Here is an 18,872-nt window from a genome sequence, read left to right on the forward strand (position 1 = left end):
GAGGGTGGTATGAGGGCCTGACGTCCACAGGTGGGGGTTGTGCTTACAGCCCAACACCGTGCAGGACGTTTGGCATTTGCCAGAGAACACCAAGATTGGCAAATTCGCCACTGGCGCCCTGTGCTCTTCACAGATGAAAGCAGGTTCACACTGAGCACATGACAGCCGTGACAGATTCTGGAGACGCCGTGGAGAACGTTCTGCTGCTTGCAACATCCTCCAGCATGACAGGTTTGGCGGTGGGTCAGTCATGGTGTGGGGTGGCATTTCTTTGGGGGGCCGCACAGCCCTCCATGTGCTCGCCAGAGGTAGCCTGACTGCCATTAGGTACCGAGATGAGATCCTCAGACCCCTTGTGAGACCATATGCTGGTGCGGTTGGCCCTGGGTTCCTCCTAATGCAAGACAATGCTAGACCTCATGTGGCTGGAGTGTGTCAGCAGTTCCTGCAAGAGGAAGGCATTGATGCTATGGACTGGCCCGCCCGTTCCCCAGACCTGAATCCAATTGAGCACATCTGGGACACCATGTCTCGCTCCATCCACCAACGCCACGTTGCACCACAGACTGTCCAGGAGTTGGCGGATGCTTTAGTCCAGGTCTGGGAGGAGATCCCTCAGGAGACCATCCGCCACCTCATCAGGAGCATGCCCAGGCATTGTAGGGAGGTCATACAGGCACGTGGAGGCCACACACACTACTGAGCCTCATTTTGACTTGTTTTAAGGACATTACATCAAAGTTGGATCAGCCTGTAGTGTGGTTTTCCACAAATTTTGAGTGTGACTCCAAATCCAGACCTCCATGGGTTGATAAATTGGATTTCCATTGATTATTTTTGTGTGATTTTGTTGTCAGCACATTCAACTATGTAAAGAAAAAAGTATTTAATAAGATTATTTCTTTCATTCAGATCTAGGATGTGTTTAAGTGTTCCCTTTATTTTTTTGAGCAGTATAGTTTAGAACCCTGCTTCAGCAGCAATACTGGCAGTGGAATAGTCTAAATTGGACAAAATAAAATGTAACAAACAGCAATATGTAATTTCTTTGTTGAGAAGATGGTGACAACCCTTATAACACGGCTGCAGAGTTTTGATATACCATAAAAAAATACCAGAATTTTCATTTGCCTTCTAATTTCCTTAGGCTTTGATATAGCCAACAGGGGGCAGCATGGTGCATTTACCAATATGAAGAAAACCTTTATAATTGTCATGAAATGCCCCAGAAAAAAAACATCCCTATCTCACTATAACCGTTACATATTAGTTTGAGAGGAAAACAATCATTCCTATAAGACTTTCACAGGGATTCAAATAAGGGGTCAAAATTACTTTATTTGGTTTCAAATGTGCTTACGTCAAACCTTTGTACAACAAACATCCACACAAACGTCCCTGTTAAGTTTACTACAGTGTTTCTGATTAACCGTGAGTCTGACATCTGTTTAGGCCGGACACCTGACACCGGTCCAGTCCTCCAATCACCAACATCTAGACAGACTGACCCTGACCTTGCAGAGGAAACTTCTAATGAGCCTTGGCATTTTGAACACACCGAGAACAGGACATTATAAATAACCCCAGAATGGTGCACTCTCTGCCCCACTAACCCTAACAACCAAATCTTATACTTCCAATCTGTCCAACAAGCTTGTCAAACTGGAGTTTCAGTTAGGGGCTTGAAAAAAGCTCTGGTACGAGTCTATAGTATACAGCAAAACTCCAATGGCGCATGTATCATGTGCTATAGTGACGGAAGGACTGGCTACAGATCACAGTGGGACAAAACACTTGAGCCCTCTGGCTACACTGAGCAGAGCTTGAGCCTGTGGATTTGTTTGAGTCTGCTGTCAAACAGTAGAGCTGGTTCTTACACAGCTCAGAGAGAAACAGAGACAAAAAGAGAGAATGAAAGAAGGGGGGAGGAAACAGACAAAATGAGAGAGAGAGATGGAGTCAGAACTCAAAATGAAAGCAAGTGAGAGGAAAATTGGGTTCTAAGAAGCACAAAGAGATATCCAAAAGCACATTTCATACACTTGATAATGACATCCACTCAACAACTGAAAATACTCCACAGGGTACATTTCATGAAAAGGCTAATAAAGAATGAATTGAAAATATGAACTGGTAAAGGCTTGAAGGAGCACACCAGATTTCCAGAAAATCATGTTAGCTGTTGAAATTACATTAAAGCAAGAGTTCTCCACAGAGGAAGAGAGCAGCACAATGGCACTAAAGCTATAAACCATTTGTGGTCAGTGTGGCGGTGGGTGCTGACCTTGGGTGGTTTGAAGGGGTAGTCGGGTGTGAAGGCGATGTCCAGGAAAAAGACTCCTCCCTCGTAAACAGAGCCCGGTGGTCCCAGGATGGTTGACCTCCACTCATAGATGTTGTCTCCTTTGGGACCAGCGCTGAAATAGAAACATGTCAATATGTTTAGCAACTCAGGGAATTGGAATTGACAACCGGCTACTGACAGGGTAGCCTAAAGTAGACAAAGTCTGAGTCCAAGTGAGCAAGAGAGTGAAGAGGAAATACTTGTTTCTGACAAGTTAAAGAAGCAGAGGTTTAGTTAGCCTGAGGTTTAGTTCTGTTCAATGATTATCACTCAAGCTATCTAGGTTGTGCTGCCAAAGCAAATTGAAACATTCTTAAACCCCCCCCCCAAAATGTGCAACATTCAAAGCCTAATATCATCATCCATCCATTGAAATAAACAGTTTGTCAGTTGGATTGAGGAACCTCATTTCACAAATAGAGAACAATAAAAATAAAATAAAAAACGGCAAATTCATACAATATATACACAAAAATGTAATTGTCTCTTGAAGGTCCTTTATTAGATGAGTAGTTATGTTGAATAGGGTGAGGGTCACATCTGTTGGATAGTCTGGTAATTAATGTAATTTCCATATTAAGTCTCCACCCTCCCCCAACAGAAGACTGTCTGGAACACCGACCAGATCTGAAAGCCCAGGACAATGAGGAATTCCTCAGATTTCATGGCATTTCTGTACATGAACTTTAACATCGACCAAACCCACAGGCGCACAAGAGCACACAAACGACTACACACACACACACACACACACACACACACACACACACACACACACACACACACACACACACACACACACACACACACACACACACACACACACACACACACACACACACACACACACACACACACACACACACACACACACACGACTGCTCACAGACGCTTACACATACTTAGAGATTGGGAGCAGGATTGCAGCAGCACAGAAAATGCATGACTGTCAAAGTCACCAATAGCTTTGTTCATGTTGACAAGCTCTAATAATCTGTGACTGACGTTTCCAAATGGCCATGTCAGAATGAAATGACTAGCAAGTTATGCTTTCTCCACAACATAATAACCTCAAATAGCACAACTTGAGTATCAAACAAGTGTCTGGCTCAGTGCATGCCCATGAGAATGGATCAGTCTCCACAAATAGAATGAAAGGACTAGACACTTCCTCTTTCCTGTAGTGTCAACACATGCAGATTTCACTCATCTTCTTGTTCGAAGCCTTCTTTAATTAGTTCATTATGATCCATTCTTCCCTAGAGACTTGAATATTTTTCAATTGCTTTTTTGTGCCCATAAGAGCAATGCAAATCTGGACTTATCTTGATGAGGCACAAAGGAAATCTGTTTTATACTGATATGATTTGGAAATTACCTAAGCATAGCATCTGGAGACCATGTTGGGCAATATTCATTGCCAGTGCATTGCAACAGGCCAGATGTGGCCTATTAATAGCTAGCTGTAATGAATCTAAGAAATGTTCTGATGTTGCTTAGGTGGGTGAGGTAACCCCTGCACTGTTAATGGAGAAAAATCAGTTGCAACCAGACCGGGAAAACTGTTTTTATGTGGGTGGGGGGAATAAGTTATTTACTCATCTACACATCCCTGCACCAGAGGTAATCTGCAGAATTAATGGGTCATGTTCATGAGGCCCGAAACGGAAAAACGATTAGTAAAATGTGAAGGTTGTATGTGAAATTATCCAATGAGAACTCCTCGTTTTCTTTTTCCGTTGAAAAGGGTTTTGCTACATTGTGCCATTTTGAACACCACACTTTGGCTGTAGGCAATTTCCTTTTCAATACTTACGGAAAATTGCAAATTTAATCAAGCGTCTACATTCAACATGATTCAAGGTGAAAAACTCATTGTAGCTTGATGCAATATAAAAAATATGATACCTCCCACTGTGCCAGATGTGTGATCCTTTTCAAAGCAGCACAGATACAGGGACTCTTTCATGTCCTTTGAGGCCGATCACTTTCGAGCTCAGATGAGATAGATGAGACAGCATGGCAGAGGATCCACTCTACACCACCTCTGTGTAGATCTGACAACACACGGATCTCTGGGTAAAGGCTAAGTCAATAGTTTAAAGTACATGCCACGACTGGAGGTTGCCCGGCAACCCCCCCCCACACACACACACACACACCCCCACCAGCAGGGGTTGTGGTGCTTTGTGACGGCTGCCTGAGCGCTGCCTGGGCATTCAGGACCTGACTGACAGTCTCTCATTAGACCAGTGGAGTGGGAGAGCAGGGGAGCACGGTCGAGGCCACAGCATCAGACTGAGACGGAGAGAGGCTGTCTAGGTTTAGGATATCGACTGAATCAGCATCCTGAATGGCTGAGAGGGAAAGGGAGATATTGCTCATCCTTACATCCTGCTTTGGTCATGGGCTGAATAGAGATGTTTTATAGCAGATCCTATTCACCAAGCCCAAAACCATGCAAGGGGTATGATCATTACTGAGCAACTTTAAAATGCACAATGATTTTAATGCTAGTCAAAGGATTGCAATTTAGGATGCCTAAACATTTATAGGGAAAGAATGTGCCTGCGCAAAATCCTACGTCAAGTCACTAGGCGTTAGGAAACAGACAATGCACCAAAATATCTGTTTTTGTCATGTGGCATAATCTAACCCCAGACTGTAATTTCACTGCATCTAGGCCTATAGCTGAATACTGCGATTTCGCAACACTAATAGAGCTCTCCTCGCTCTACTATGGGAAAACTCTTATCCATTAATGCAGACATATCTAGTTTAGTTCAATACACATGACATTAAAACATTGAAATCGCTACGGTTTGCAATAATATCCTCTGTGTGACTCGAGAGTTATAATACATCTGTTGTACATCAGTAGGTTTCTTTGAGTCACTGAGTATTTGGGTCATTTCTTCCAAGAATCTGGGATACATTAGTGTGCGGGTGTCCGTGAGAATCTACCACTAGCCATCCTCTGCGATTACACTCATGTGGGAATGGCTCCGACAGCTGGAGTGCTGCCTCCGCAACAGAACGCAACCAAACAGAATCCCCAAATAAAACCCTTCAGGCCCGATTTACTCTGCTTTCAAACCGCTGTGGAACTCACTTATCTTCTTCGAATTCAAATTTAAAAAAAAACAATGCCAAGCTAAAACATGTTGTTATCTCGTCAGTTAGCTAGGCATGGTCAATTCCTTTTTGACATGATACAACACGCATCTCATGTTTTATCCTTTGATCATGAAATATTCTAAATGGAATAGTACACTGGGAAATCTGGCATACATATGGAAACTGTCAATTAATGGAAGATGGCTATTCATATGACCGCAGAGACAAAACCACTGACATGATCGTCTACATGACGACATGGACAAACCACATACATATCATAATGAACCAAGTTAATTTCGTGTATGCGCTTACATGCACAGAGGACAAAGAACCTATTCTGAAATATGTCTCATTACTGCCTTCATTTTGCTGGACTCCAGAAAGAGTAGCTGCTGCCAAGGCAGCAGCTAATGGGGATCCATAATAAATACAAATGACACCATTACAATATAAAATAGACTAGACTGGCTGACACAAAGGAACCCTTAGAAAATGTCATTTTTATTGCGGCCGTGTACTGCAGGCCTTCTCAATTTATACACCGTTACACTTACACCATTACACACACACACACACACACACACACACACACACACACAAAGTTGTAGTTACTGGAAACTACCCATGTAACAAGCTGTGATCCATAAGTAACGCAGACTAGACATAATTTCCATATATATTGAATGACCTTTCCTTGCAGTGGCTGTGGCTGTGAGAGACTAGTGCACCCTGTGCCCCATTTACCATGGTCTATATTACATGATTCCAGACAATCTAGAGATTGTGCCAACATGCCATAACCTTTATCATATGGTATGGCGATTACAGCAATCTCTGGCAAATCGGTGACCTTCCCTCCCCGGGCTATCTACAGCTCTGGTAGTATCGCCAGCTCTGGTAATTCTCCCTGACATTAGGGAAGAGGTTGAGTTGACGAGCTGATGCAGACAGGTGACCAGCCTGTGTCATGTATCCTACTCATGATGACAGAGACAAGCCCATGACAGTGTTCTACCGCTGCGGACCTCAGTTACAGGGAACATTGCTTGATTGCGTGTGTGTGCGCGACAAAATCCATCAAAACTCAGACCATTCTGGGAGGGCCCATGCCATTCACTTTCAATATTTATGGAATTTAGTGGGGTGTTTTCTGGCAAGCACTCACTGTGTGTAGGAGTGTGTCTGTTCAGCAGAATGTCTAAAATGTTCTCTCTATTCCACCTTTGACATCCGCTGAGCAGTCAGAGACAAGAGAGCACAAAAGGTTATGGGAGTGTAATTTATTCCTCATCGTATTAGCTTGTTGACACAACAAGCTAATAACTGCAGAAGACAGACAGAACACAGAGACAGAAACTATGCCAGCATTTGTAGTTCAGTTCAAGGTCAAACAAACTGTCAATTGGTACAAAATAATAATGAAAATATGTTGCCAGAAGGCAAAGTAGCAACAACCATATTAAAATAAAAAAATGAAAAGGCATTTGGGTATGTGTTCATGTGTGGAGTTGTTAACATACAAGTTCAGGGAACCTTATGGATGTAGAGATTAGAGAACGTACCTTCTTTTGCAGTACCAATTGAACATGTGCTTTGTGCAAGCAGCCCAATCCTCCAGAACTACAATTCCTTAAAAGGATTTAGCTAAAACCTGTTACACCTCAAGCTGTTCAGTATGTTGCTGTATAAAAAGGGTCTCAAAATTGACCGCCACAGCAAAAGGTGTTATATAAAACAGTAACGGAACCCGTAATTGAATGTGATGTGATTCGGTCTTTTTAATGCTGCCATGTGCAAATAGAGCTATTATCTTAATTATTCACCATTCCAGTTAATTTCCCTTAGGCACTTTTCTTTACTAATGGCATAGTCATTCAGTTAAGATCTTGTGTTGCATTGGCGCGGCGGCTGTGGCGGTTATCAGAAAGGGAACTTAATGAAGCAATCTTCGTTTCCCCTGACCGTGAAAGCAAAGCGCCGACAACCAATTACCATGTAGCTCAGCAGCAGAGGTGACACCTCCCTCCCCGGCCTTTCGTCTTTATTTGCACAAATGACATGGTTTGTTTTTAAATCAAGCCTTTTTATTGTTCATCCTTACTATGAATACTGTAATTATTTGCCTGTGATTTATCCTGAAACAATCATTTATGGCAGAAATGGTTGAATATGTGCACGGTTTACTCGAGTCCAAGTGAACCACATACCAATATTTACCCCTAACAGACCATTTCGCATGCTGGCTCAATCAATTTAAACTACCTTCCATTTGGTATTGATGAGAATGTGTACTTCGGAAGGTACTTCAGATACTTTCATGACATCAATAGGTAATCAAATCTTTTCTATTCCCTTTCCTCCATTCTAATTTCTGAAGATGTTTCTGAAAAACAGGGACTTTGATAGGTAAACATTATCTCCTCTCAGCATTGCTGGTGGGTCCCTGAAGCAAGCTTCTTATGCATTGCAAATGTTTATCTCAGGACTCAATAAATAATGTATAGCATATAATCATTATAATACACAGGCTTCGCATACATGAATGACTCAAAATGATGAGTCATTAAAAATAATAATAATCACTTAACCCACAGAGTTTGTGTGTACTGAACTGAAGTATGTCACAACAAACAAAGGAGGCCATACTTGAAGTAGCTACATCAGAAAAGCACTGCTGCTCTCACTCCAAACCCTTAACCATTCAGCCACGACCAGAGGATTTTTCAGTACACATAACCCCCCCCACAAAGCTTCAGCGCCCGGGGCAGTTGCTTGGCCTTGTGGCCAAGGAAATGGACTCGTTACCAGAAGGTTACTGGCAGAGATGAGTGGTGCGGTGTTACTCGTTGGTGAAGCACGATATATATAGCCTGGTTCCCATCTCTATTCAGCTATTACATTCCACTCCTTCGGCAATTCTATCATTAACGAGCTCGAGGAGATCAAAGGATTTGATCCGGATTCGTTAACCCTCACAGCTATCATCCAATCACAGCGTTTTTGCAAATGCAACTGATAGCAAACGGTTCTAATTTACTTCATATATTTGATTGGAAACATAACATTGGGTATTCTGATGTAATACATTTCATTGTAAACATTGGGTATTCTGATGTAATACATTTCATTGTAAACATAAACATTGAGTGTTGGAAGAACAGAGGATTCCCCATTTAAGGCATTTTTACCACCAGCCAATGTGATCACATCAGAGAAGCTGAACAACAATACAAACACAACATGCAACAATTTCAAAGATTTTACTGAGCTACAGTAAGGAAATCAGTCAATATAAATACATTTGTTAGGCCTTAATCTATGGATTTCATATGACTGGGAATACAGATATGCATCTGTTGGTCACAGATACCTTTAAAAAGAAGGTAGGGGTATGGATCAGAAAACCAGTCAGTATCTGGTGTGACCATTATTTCCCATTTCTCCTTCGCATAGACTTGATCAGGCTGTTGATTGTGGCCTGTGGAATGTTGTCCCACTCCCCTTCAATGGCTGTGCGAAGTTTCTGGATATTGGCAGTAACTGGAACACACTGTCGTACACGTTGATCCAGAGCATCCCAAGCATGCTCAATGGGTGCCATTGCTGGTGGGTATGCAGGCCATGGAAGAACTGGGTCATTTTCAGCTTCCAGGAATTGTGTACAGATCTTTGCAACATGGGGTCATACATTATCATGCTCAAACATGAGGTGACGGCAGCGGATGAATGGCACGACAATGGGCATCAGGATCTCATCACGGTATCTCTATTCATTGAAATTGCAATAGATAAAATGCAATTGTGTTCGTTGTCCGTAGCTTATGCCTATCCATACCATAACCCCACAGCCACCAATGGGCATTCTGTTCACAATGCTGACATCAGCAAATCACTCACCCATACGACGTCTGCCATCTGACCGGTACAGTTGAAACCGGGATTCATCCATGAAGACAACACTTTTTCAACGTGCCAGTGGCCATTGAAGGTGAGCATTTGCCCACTGAAGTCGGTTACGACGCCGAACTGCAATCAGTTCAAGACCCTGTTGAGGATGACGAGCACACAGATGAGCTTCCCGAGGAGGTTTCTGACAGTTAGTGTAGAAATTGTTCTGTTGTGCAAACCCACAGTTTCATCAATGTCCAGGTGATACGCCTCAGACCATCCAGCAGGTAAAGAAGCTGAATGTGGAGGTGGTCCTGGGCTGGCGTGGTTACACGTGGTCTGCGGTTGTGAGGCCAGTTGGATATACTGCCAAATTCTCAAAAATGACATTGAGGCAACTTATGGTAGAGAAATTAACATTCAATTCTCTGGCAACAGCTCTGGTTGACATTCCTGCAGTCAGCATGCCAATTGCACGCATCTGTGGCATTGTGCTGTGTGACAAAACTGCACATTTTAGAGTGGCCTTTTATTGTCTCCAGCACAAGGTGCACCGGTGTAATGATAATTTTGTTTAATCAACTTCTTGATATGCCACACCTGTCAGGTCAATGGATTATCTTGGCAAGGAGAAATGCTCACTAACAGGGATGTAAACACATTTGTGCACAAAATTTGGGAGAAACATGTTTTGAGTGCGCATGAAACATTCCTGGAATATTTTATATCAGCTCATGAAACATGGAACCAACACTTTACATGTTGCGTTTATATTTTTGTGAAGTATATTTTTTAATTACTCAAAATAAGTTACCAAAATATATTTCTACTTCTGGAACACGCATTGGGCTAGGCTACTGGTTCAAGAGTTATAAGACATACAGAGAAGATGGAAGAGAGAGGCCAGTGGAGATGCCAATAGAGATGCATGCATTGCGCAAAAATTGAACAGTGAAGACAGAGAAGTTAGAAGTTAATTCACAGGCTGGGGCATTAACAGCGGTGGAAAAAGTACCCAATTGTCATACTTGAGTAAAAGTAAAGATACTTTAATAGAAAATTACTCAAGTTAAAGTCACCAAGTAAAACACTACTTGAGTACAAATCTAAAAGTATTTGGTTTCAAATATACTATCAAAAGTATTAAAACAATTTTTTTTAAAGACTTCAGAATTTTTTATTCCTTATTTAGAGCAAACCAGACGCCACAATTTTATTTTATTTACTGATGGGGACACACACACACACACACACACACACACACACACACACACACACACACACACACACACACACACACACACACACACACACACACACACACACACACACACACACACACACACACACACACACACAAACAAACAAACAAAGCATGTGTGTGCAGTGAGTCTGTCAGAACAGAGGCAGTAGTGATGACTAGGGATGTTCTCTTGATAAGTGCATGAATTTCACAAATTTTCCTGTCCTACTAAGCATTAAGAAATGTAACGAGTACTTTTGGTAGTCAGGGAAAATGTATGGTGTAAAAATACATTATTTTCTTGAAATAAAAGTAAAAGTTGTCAGAAATGTAAATAGTAAAGTACAGATACTTAAGTAGTACTTTAAAGTATTTTTACTTAATTTCTTTACACCACTGGTCATTAATCCACCATTTGTATGCTAGTCTACATATTAGGCCTTACCTATTATAGTGAATTTAGGTGATGTGATGAAACTTTGTTGCCCTTTGCTTAAACATGAATAGAACTGGCTGGTAATTTGACTGGTAAATTCATGGGTACACTTGCAATGGCTGTCTGGTGTTGTGATGCAATAATTTCCATAGTAATGTAGAACGTTCATTCAAATGATGTTAACTGATGATGCTCATGCAATGGAATGTATTTTTGGTTCTCTCAGTTGAGTTAAATCAATAAACCACAGCACATATTGATGGGTACTAGGGATTCAAATATCGGTCCATTTTGCTGCCGTCTAACTGACCCTCATTAAACCGGTCAACAAACGGTTACATTTTTTCACAAACAATAAAATGACTTGCCCAACCGAAAATATTATCAGAGATCTGTATACAATGACGAGATGCTTATGTTTCCGCCCTAACAATGGCAGTCATCCCAAGGCGGGAAGGCAGGCGTCAAGTTTAGGCCCAAAATAAACCCATAGAAACGCATTGGGATTATTTTGGACAGATCTTGGCGAGAGTAAAACCTCTCACTTCCTCTCTGATACTATGTAAGCATACAAGGACCGGACATTTTTTGATTAAGCGCATGGAAACATGCAGCAATAGCAAGCCTAAGGCTATAGCCTATTACTGAACATGCAACTCATGTAATGAAGCAGCTAACGAAACATAATTTTCAAACATTTGCCCAAATGCAATTTGTGGAAAACTGTTCTAAACTGCGCACTTAATGCGAGCAGTTCCATATGTGACAGAGATTAAAATATCAGTTAGAAACTTAGAAAGATGGGGAACCTAATAGCAACTATGATGGGTTGCTAAAACGACTAGGATTGTGCCTTTGGCTTCTGGACAACGATAGAAAGTTGATATGAAAACCAATAGAATAAGAGATGCTGCTTAATGGCATGAGAAAGTCTAAAATAATTGCCTCCACGTTTCTATGGCTTGATTTTCGCATGGCTACTTTGAAGCAAGGTAAGACATGCCTCATTATTAGAAGTAAAGTAAAAACGTTCAGGTTTCAAACAATTATACCGCCTCAAGATCACATGGCAAAGTAGTGGGTGACGCTTTGATAGTCAACGGTAGGCAGGCTATATATAGCCTATGCATTCGAATGGCGAATGGGAGGGCGCGCTTTACGAGTTGAGATTTACAAATAAAAATAGCTCTTTTATAATTAATCGTGGCCACCAAAGTTATCACGCGATTGCATTTAGAATTGTTATTTGTTGCGCAATGACTGAGCTTACAAAGGCAGGTTTCACTCCAGTAGCCTAGAGGCCTTTTTAGGAGAAACTCGCGCTGTCTGACAGGTGGTAGGCTATTCCGCTCCTCAAACTAGGCTCTGTATGCTGTGCGCTTGTGATAAACACACTGCACGACGACTAACGAAAATACACACGCGCCAATTTAATTTCACAAAATTATGCAAATTCACCTATAGACCAATAAGCATGACGGGTCAAATGTATTTTCCGTCAGCTAACCGACTAACGGTTAACATCCCTAAAGTGTACAATTCCTGCTTTTACTCTATGGGTACACTTGCAATGTCCGCCAGTCCACCCATGCATGGGGACGCCTGTTCTATTCATTCTATTTCCATGGCAGCACATGCAGTCCGGAGCTGAGGAAAGGAGAAAATGTGCCCCCCCCCCAAAAAAACAAATATATACATTTATTTTGTTTTACTACTGAGACCGCGGTCATTTGCCTGGCCAATTACCGGCATCCAACATTCCATGCCTGTCACAGCCCTATCGGTGTCCTGTATTGCCTCATTAAAACGTTTGTCCAGCTGATTCAATATTTTAGGGCTAGGCCACATTTCTGTGCCGACATGGCAGAAAAAAAAGGTATTATTAATTTATATAGTTCTCAGTTTATTACTCATCTAACAATGGAACTTAATTTACAAGTTGTCACCACCAGCAATCTCAGTTGATTATGATGAACACATTGTACATTTTTGTCTGTACAATAGAAATAACTGAGATGGTAAAATGGAGCCTAATTCCTCTTGGAACTAACGGTCTAGTAATTCGTTGAAACCCATTAAGCTTTGAGATGGCATCCCTGCCAAAATGGTAATGGCATCAAAGAGGAACTGTTTACTTTGGAGTTATTTGTTCCTTTGTCAAGATTTTACTGTTTGCTTACTGTGGATTACCATCCTGTCAGTCTCAATGTCCTAAATGGCTTCGGTGAACCAATTGTGTAATGGCTAGACTTCACTATAGAGTGATGTGTCATGCTTGGTTTCCCCTAGAACATATTAATAACATTTGGGACAAATGTTTGTGGGAAGTGCTGCACAAATGAGGACATTGAGAATCCAAATGATACGCATGAATCAAAACAGGCTGTGTTAGCTTTCAAACAAGTGCCTTGGTGGAGGGCAATAAGGATACATTAACGTGAGATGATGTCTGAGGTCTGGAACAGAGCATGTTACCTTTAGTCACAAAACAAAACGACCTCACTTCATTAGAACATGCCTAGTTCAACAGATGCTACACTATTGTCAATAGCAGATGAGGTGAAACATTTGAAATCATGTACAGGTGTAGGATCTCAGCTTGACCTATATTGTCACAGCAAAATTATCCTGCTGCAAAAGGATTTTAACGTTTCGTCCATAATGTTGCTTGATGAGTGGTTAGGCTATTAGCTGGCCAAAAGTAGCTACATGAAAAGTGCAATACTGTTAATATAACCATGTGTTTGTTTATGTAAATCAATTCTCAGCCACAAAAGACTGATCAAATTAAGATCCTGTATTTGTACTAGGGTTTAATATGTTCCATGTATTTTACAGAATGTTCCATCCCAAGAGTAAAAAACGTATCTCCCGAGGGGGGGGTGGCGCAGTGTCCCTGTGACAACAATTTTGGACCCCCTTGTGGCCCCCCTAAATGTGGAGTATGAAATAATTTTTACATAAAAGTTTTGCTATCGTTATTAGACAGTGGCAACGCGGAACACTAATTTAACCCACACATTTTCTAGAGGGACGGCTTTAGGCGGAACACAACAGTATTGTACCACATGCAAAACGATATGACAACAATAACGTCTAATGTAACTGGCCCCTCTAACAGTACAACTGGCCCCAGCTTGTCCCCCCCCAGTTGAAATGGTCTACAACCGCCACTGTGATTGTGCCGTTATCCAATAGGTGTACATATGATAGGCTATCGCACATTACGCACGACAGAAAAACATAAAAGCCCATAGATGTATGCTCTCTTGGGTAAATAAATGAAACAAGCTCCAGTAATCTTGGACTGTATTATATGGACTGGAATTACGCACCTCGTTCAAACCATGAAGCTGGGAGAGAACACGCAATGCTGGTGGAAGACTTGCACACAGAAACCACAACATAAAACAAAACCCACCCCACACATAGATTATGATAGTGAAACTGATCAGCGATGTGTTTATGTTGTAATGCCATGGATGTTTGCCATCAGTTTATCACTAAACCACCAATACACATCAGCCCACACCCACATTGTAAATACCAATCCCAGACATTATGATAGGGAATTTGATCATGGATGTTTATGTTGTAATCCTATGGATGTTTGGCCATCAGGACACACCAGTTTTACACGAAAATCTAGTTGAATCAGATGTGTCAATCAAAACCCTGCACACCCAGACCCAGTAGCGCTTTGTTCAGGAGGCGGGTTGGTCACCACCACTAACACTGAATTTGATTTTTAAATATAATAGGGTCCATTTACAATTTGTGCTTGACTTGGGATGAAAGAATGCAGGCGCTGTCTTTTCCAAAGTTGGTCCATTAGACTTTTTTCACCGAAATTCACAAATGACATTGTTATTGAGACCCCCGATTGTTCTCCGTTAAGGGTTTATACACTTTTAACCAAATTTCCATTACTATAGCCTACATGAAAAAGTAAGCATTATTGACTGGAAGGCTGCTGTGTCTGATCCCATGTAGACCTACCATATCCTGCCGTTGTGCCCTTGATCAAGGTGCTTAACACCCCCCCCCCCCCCCACAAAGTAGAACTGCACTGTCAGTCAAGTTGTCAACACGTGGTCAACCTTTCATCGGGAGAGCTCCTGGGTGTGCAGGCTTGGCTTTTGATTCAGCCCTGAACCACCCAAGTCTACTTATCAAGATCATGTTGAGCAGTCGATGTGGTTAGGCCAGGGCTTGAACAAAAGCCTGCACACCCAGTAGCTATCCTGGAGGATGGTTGCCACTATTGCAACATTACAAACCAATACCTTTGTCTTTATAAAATTATTCCTTAATTCAATGAATCAAATAGATAAGGTAGAATACTTCAAAGCAAGGTATCTAACTAGACATGTTTATATTAGGCTAAAATATTCATGTTTCAGGGGAGATAGATGCACATTATTTGTCGCAATTATATGGCTACTGTTTAATAGAGGGGAATTCCAGCAGATTTATTTTAGGCTATCCACAGTGCCCGTGGAAAGGCAACAATGACATTAAAGCTTAGTTAGTTAACTAGCGAGATAGCCAAGTTAAAACATAACTGGTACAAGTTATCTAGTCAGTCTGTTGCCTGTCATTTTATACCTGCTGCTGAAATGTCGCACTCCCTCTCCTTGGGCAACGGCCCACTCGCACTGGCATACACACAGACACTCACTGAAGGGTCATTCCAATGATGGTTGATATGTAGATTTTTAAGTGAGTGATTGATAATATTTAAAAGTGTGCCTTGATGAATTACATGAACAAAACAATTCTGAAACTAATTTATGACCTAATAAACCCTCATTTCATAATTTGGAGCAGAGCATGTGCATTTATGTTGTCGCATTTTCAATCTGCGCAATCTCAAACAGCCTACTGTCACCCAGAGATTCACAGACTAGCAGCAAATAAACCTGAACAAAGCAGAATCAGAAATTAATGCCCATTCTCCATTGCTATTCAATGCAGATCCCACCATCATTCCACTCTGATTAGCTTGTTTGGCCTCGATGTGTGAATCTGGGCCAGCGATAGGATACTTTGTTTTAGAGGAGCTGGTATGCAATTCCCCCAAAAATGATAGGTGCGTGTACGGCGCTCCATACATCTCCAGCCCAAGTCAAGCACTGATAATTAGTATGCTGATGCATTAGCCTACCTTTCATAATATTTCCCCTAATGTTGTGAGACGTGCGTATTACCTTCTCTTTCGTGCTCAATTGTTCCTTTATTCCTTCCTCGCTCTCAACAGTTAAATTAAATACGCTTGGTTCTCCCCTCATCTTCATCATTGTAATGACATGCTTGAATAATGACTAAGATGCAGATGGCGTTCGCTTCTCTTCACAAACTTAACCGCTAAAGCCTATCGGCATCAAGACATCTTTCTCCTTTCAAACTCCCCACAAGTTATTTTGGCTGCTGTATTTAACTTTCAGCAAACAAGAGCAAGCCTGCATCCCTCTTCGAATAGTATATTAGAACTGCACAAAACAAATGTCCAACAAGCTATTCTAGTCTAGCTTTTTTGGGGCTAAGGGGAGAGAGCTAAGGAGAGATGCCATTGGAGAGGTAATACTGCATGGAATGTATTACCTAAAAGAGGCAGGCTAGGACATCATATACAGTGCCTTGCAAAAGTATTCATCCCCCTTGGCGGTTTTCCTATTTTGTTGCCTTACAACCTGTAATTTAAATGGATTTTATTTGGATTTCATGTAATGGACATACACAAAATAGTCCAAATTGGTGAAGAGAAGTTAAAAAAAAAAAATCAAAAAAAAATAAAGAAAAGGTGCGTGGATATATATTCACCCCCCTTTGCTATGAAGCCCCTAAATAAGACCTGGTGCAACCAATTACCTTCAGAAGTCACATAATTAGTTAAATAAAGTTCACCTGTGTGCAATCTAAGTGTACATACATACATACATACATACATACATACATACATACATACATACATACATACATACATACATACATACATACATACATACATACATACATACATACAGTGGGGAGAACAAGTATTTGATACACTGCCGATTTTGCAGGTTATCCTGTTCTCCAAAACTCACAGACCAGGCAAGGAGGGCATTAATCAGCGAGGCAACAAAGAGACCAAAGATAACCCTGAAGGATCTGCAAAGCTTCACAGCGGCGATTGGAGTATCTGTCCATAGGACCACTTTAAGGCGTACACGCCACAGAGCTGGGCTTTATGGAAGAGTGGCCAGAAAAAAGCTATGGCTTAAAGAAAGAAATAAGCAAACACATTTGGTGTGTGCCAAAATGCATGTGGGAGACTCCCCAAACATATGGAAAAAAGGTGCTCTGGTCAGATGAGACTAAAAACTGAGCTTTTTGGCCCTCAAGGAAAACACTATGTCTGGCGCAAACCCAACACCTCTCATCACCCTGAGAATACCATCCCCACAGTGAAGCATGGTGGTGGTAGCATGTTGTAGGGATGTTTTTCCATCGGTAGGGACTGGGAAACTGGTCAGAATTGAAGGAATGACAGATGGCCCTAAATACAGGGAAATTCTTGAGGGAAACCTGTTTCAGTCTTCCAGAGATTTGAGACTGGAACGGAGATTCATCTTCCAGCAGGACAATTACCCTAAGTATACTGCTAAAGCAACACTCGAGTGGTTTAAGGGGAAACATTTAAATGTCTTGGAATGGCCTAGTCAAAGCCCAGACCTCAATCCAATTGAGAATCTGTGGTATGACTTAAGGATTGCTGTACACCAGTGGAATCCATCCAACTTGAAGGAGCTGGAGCAGTTTTGCCTTGAAGAATGGGCTAAAATCCCAGTGCCAAGTTTATAGAGACATACCCCAAGAGACTTGTAAGGCAACAAAATAGGAAAAATGCCAAGGGGGTGAATACTTTCCCAAGCCACTGTATATAAAGTGATCTCAAAGTATTGGAAGAGTGACATTTTTGTTTTGCTTTGACTCATTACTCCAGCACTTTCGATTTGAAATTAAGCAATGACTATGAGGTTAAAATGCAGACTGTCAGCTTTAATTTGAGGGGATTGTCATTCATATCGGGTGAACCATTTAGAAACTACAGCACTTTTAGTACATCAGGTTAAAAAAAGTATGTCATGACATTTTTCGGTGACAAAACCAAATACACTAGACAAGGTGAGATCTTTTGTGTCTAAAATGAATTATGCGGCAAATGTCGGTGGAAATGCTTTTCTGCTCAAAAATGGATATAAACCTTCATATCGACGTAAACTTGGAGTAATGCGATGACTTGTGGTCCTCCCACTACAACTTGTCGGGAAAGCATGCAATTTATTAGGCTACAGATGGTTGATGAAATAAATTATGATGAACTTCACATGGTGGTGAAAGTGAAGGTGATGAGCTTGATGATCCTTTCCAATAGATGTCTAGGGTCTCATTCTGGTGACATGATGATTACTGCTTGGCTGCTGTTTGAAAAATAAAAATGATCTTGCCCCTTTGTCCATCATAATCGCACCATGTAGTCTATACAGTGCATTCGGAAACTATTCAGACCCCTTCACTCTTTTCACATTCTTATGTTACCACCTTATACTAAAACTGATCAAATATTTTTTCCCCCTCAATTTTCACACAATACCCCATAATGACGAAGCAAAAACAATTTTTTAGAAATATTTGTAAATGTATTACAAATGAAAAACAGAAATACCTTATTTACATTAGTATTCAGACCCTTTGCTATGAGACTTGAAATTGAGCTCAGGTGCATCCTGTTTCCATTGATCATCCTTGAGATGTTTCTACAACTTGATTGGAGTCCACCTGTGGTAAATTTAATT

At 41.3% G+C, this 18,872-nt stretch overlaps 1 protein-coding gene across 1 annotated transcript in view; it reads right to left on the reverse strand.

The window, feature by feature from the left end:
* LOC106605266 (ubiquitin-conjugating enzyme E2 E2) overlaps positions 1-18,872 on the reverse strand; it is a 33,453-nt gene that overhangs the window by 2,078 nt on the left and 12,503 nt on the right. The window contains exon 4 of the mRNA XM_014200713.2: positions 2,285-2,417. Coding sequence (XP_014056188.1) covers positions 2,285-2,417 — 133 coding nt within the window. The remainder of the gene's footprint in view (positions 1-2,284; positions 2,418-18,872) is intronic.

Source organism: Salmo salar, chromosome ssa05 (genome assembly GCF_905237065.1).
Source record: "Salmo salar chromosome ssa05, Ssal_v3.1, whole genome shotgun sequence".
Taxonomy (NCBI): Eukaryota; Metazoa; Chordata; class Actinopteri; order Salmoniformes; family Salmonidae; genus Salmo; species Salmo salar.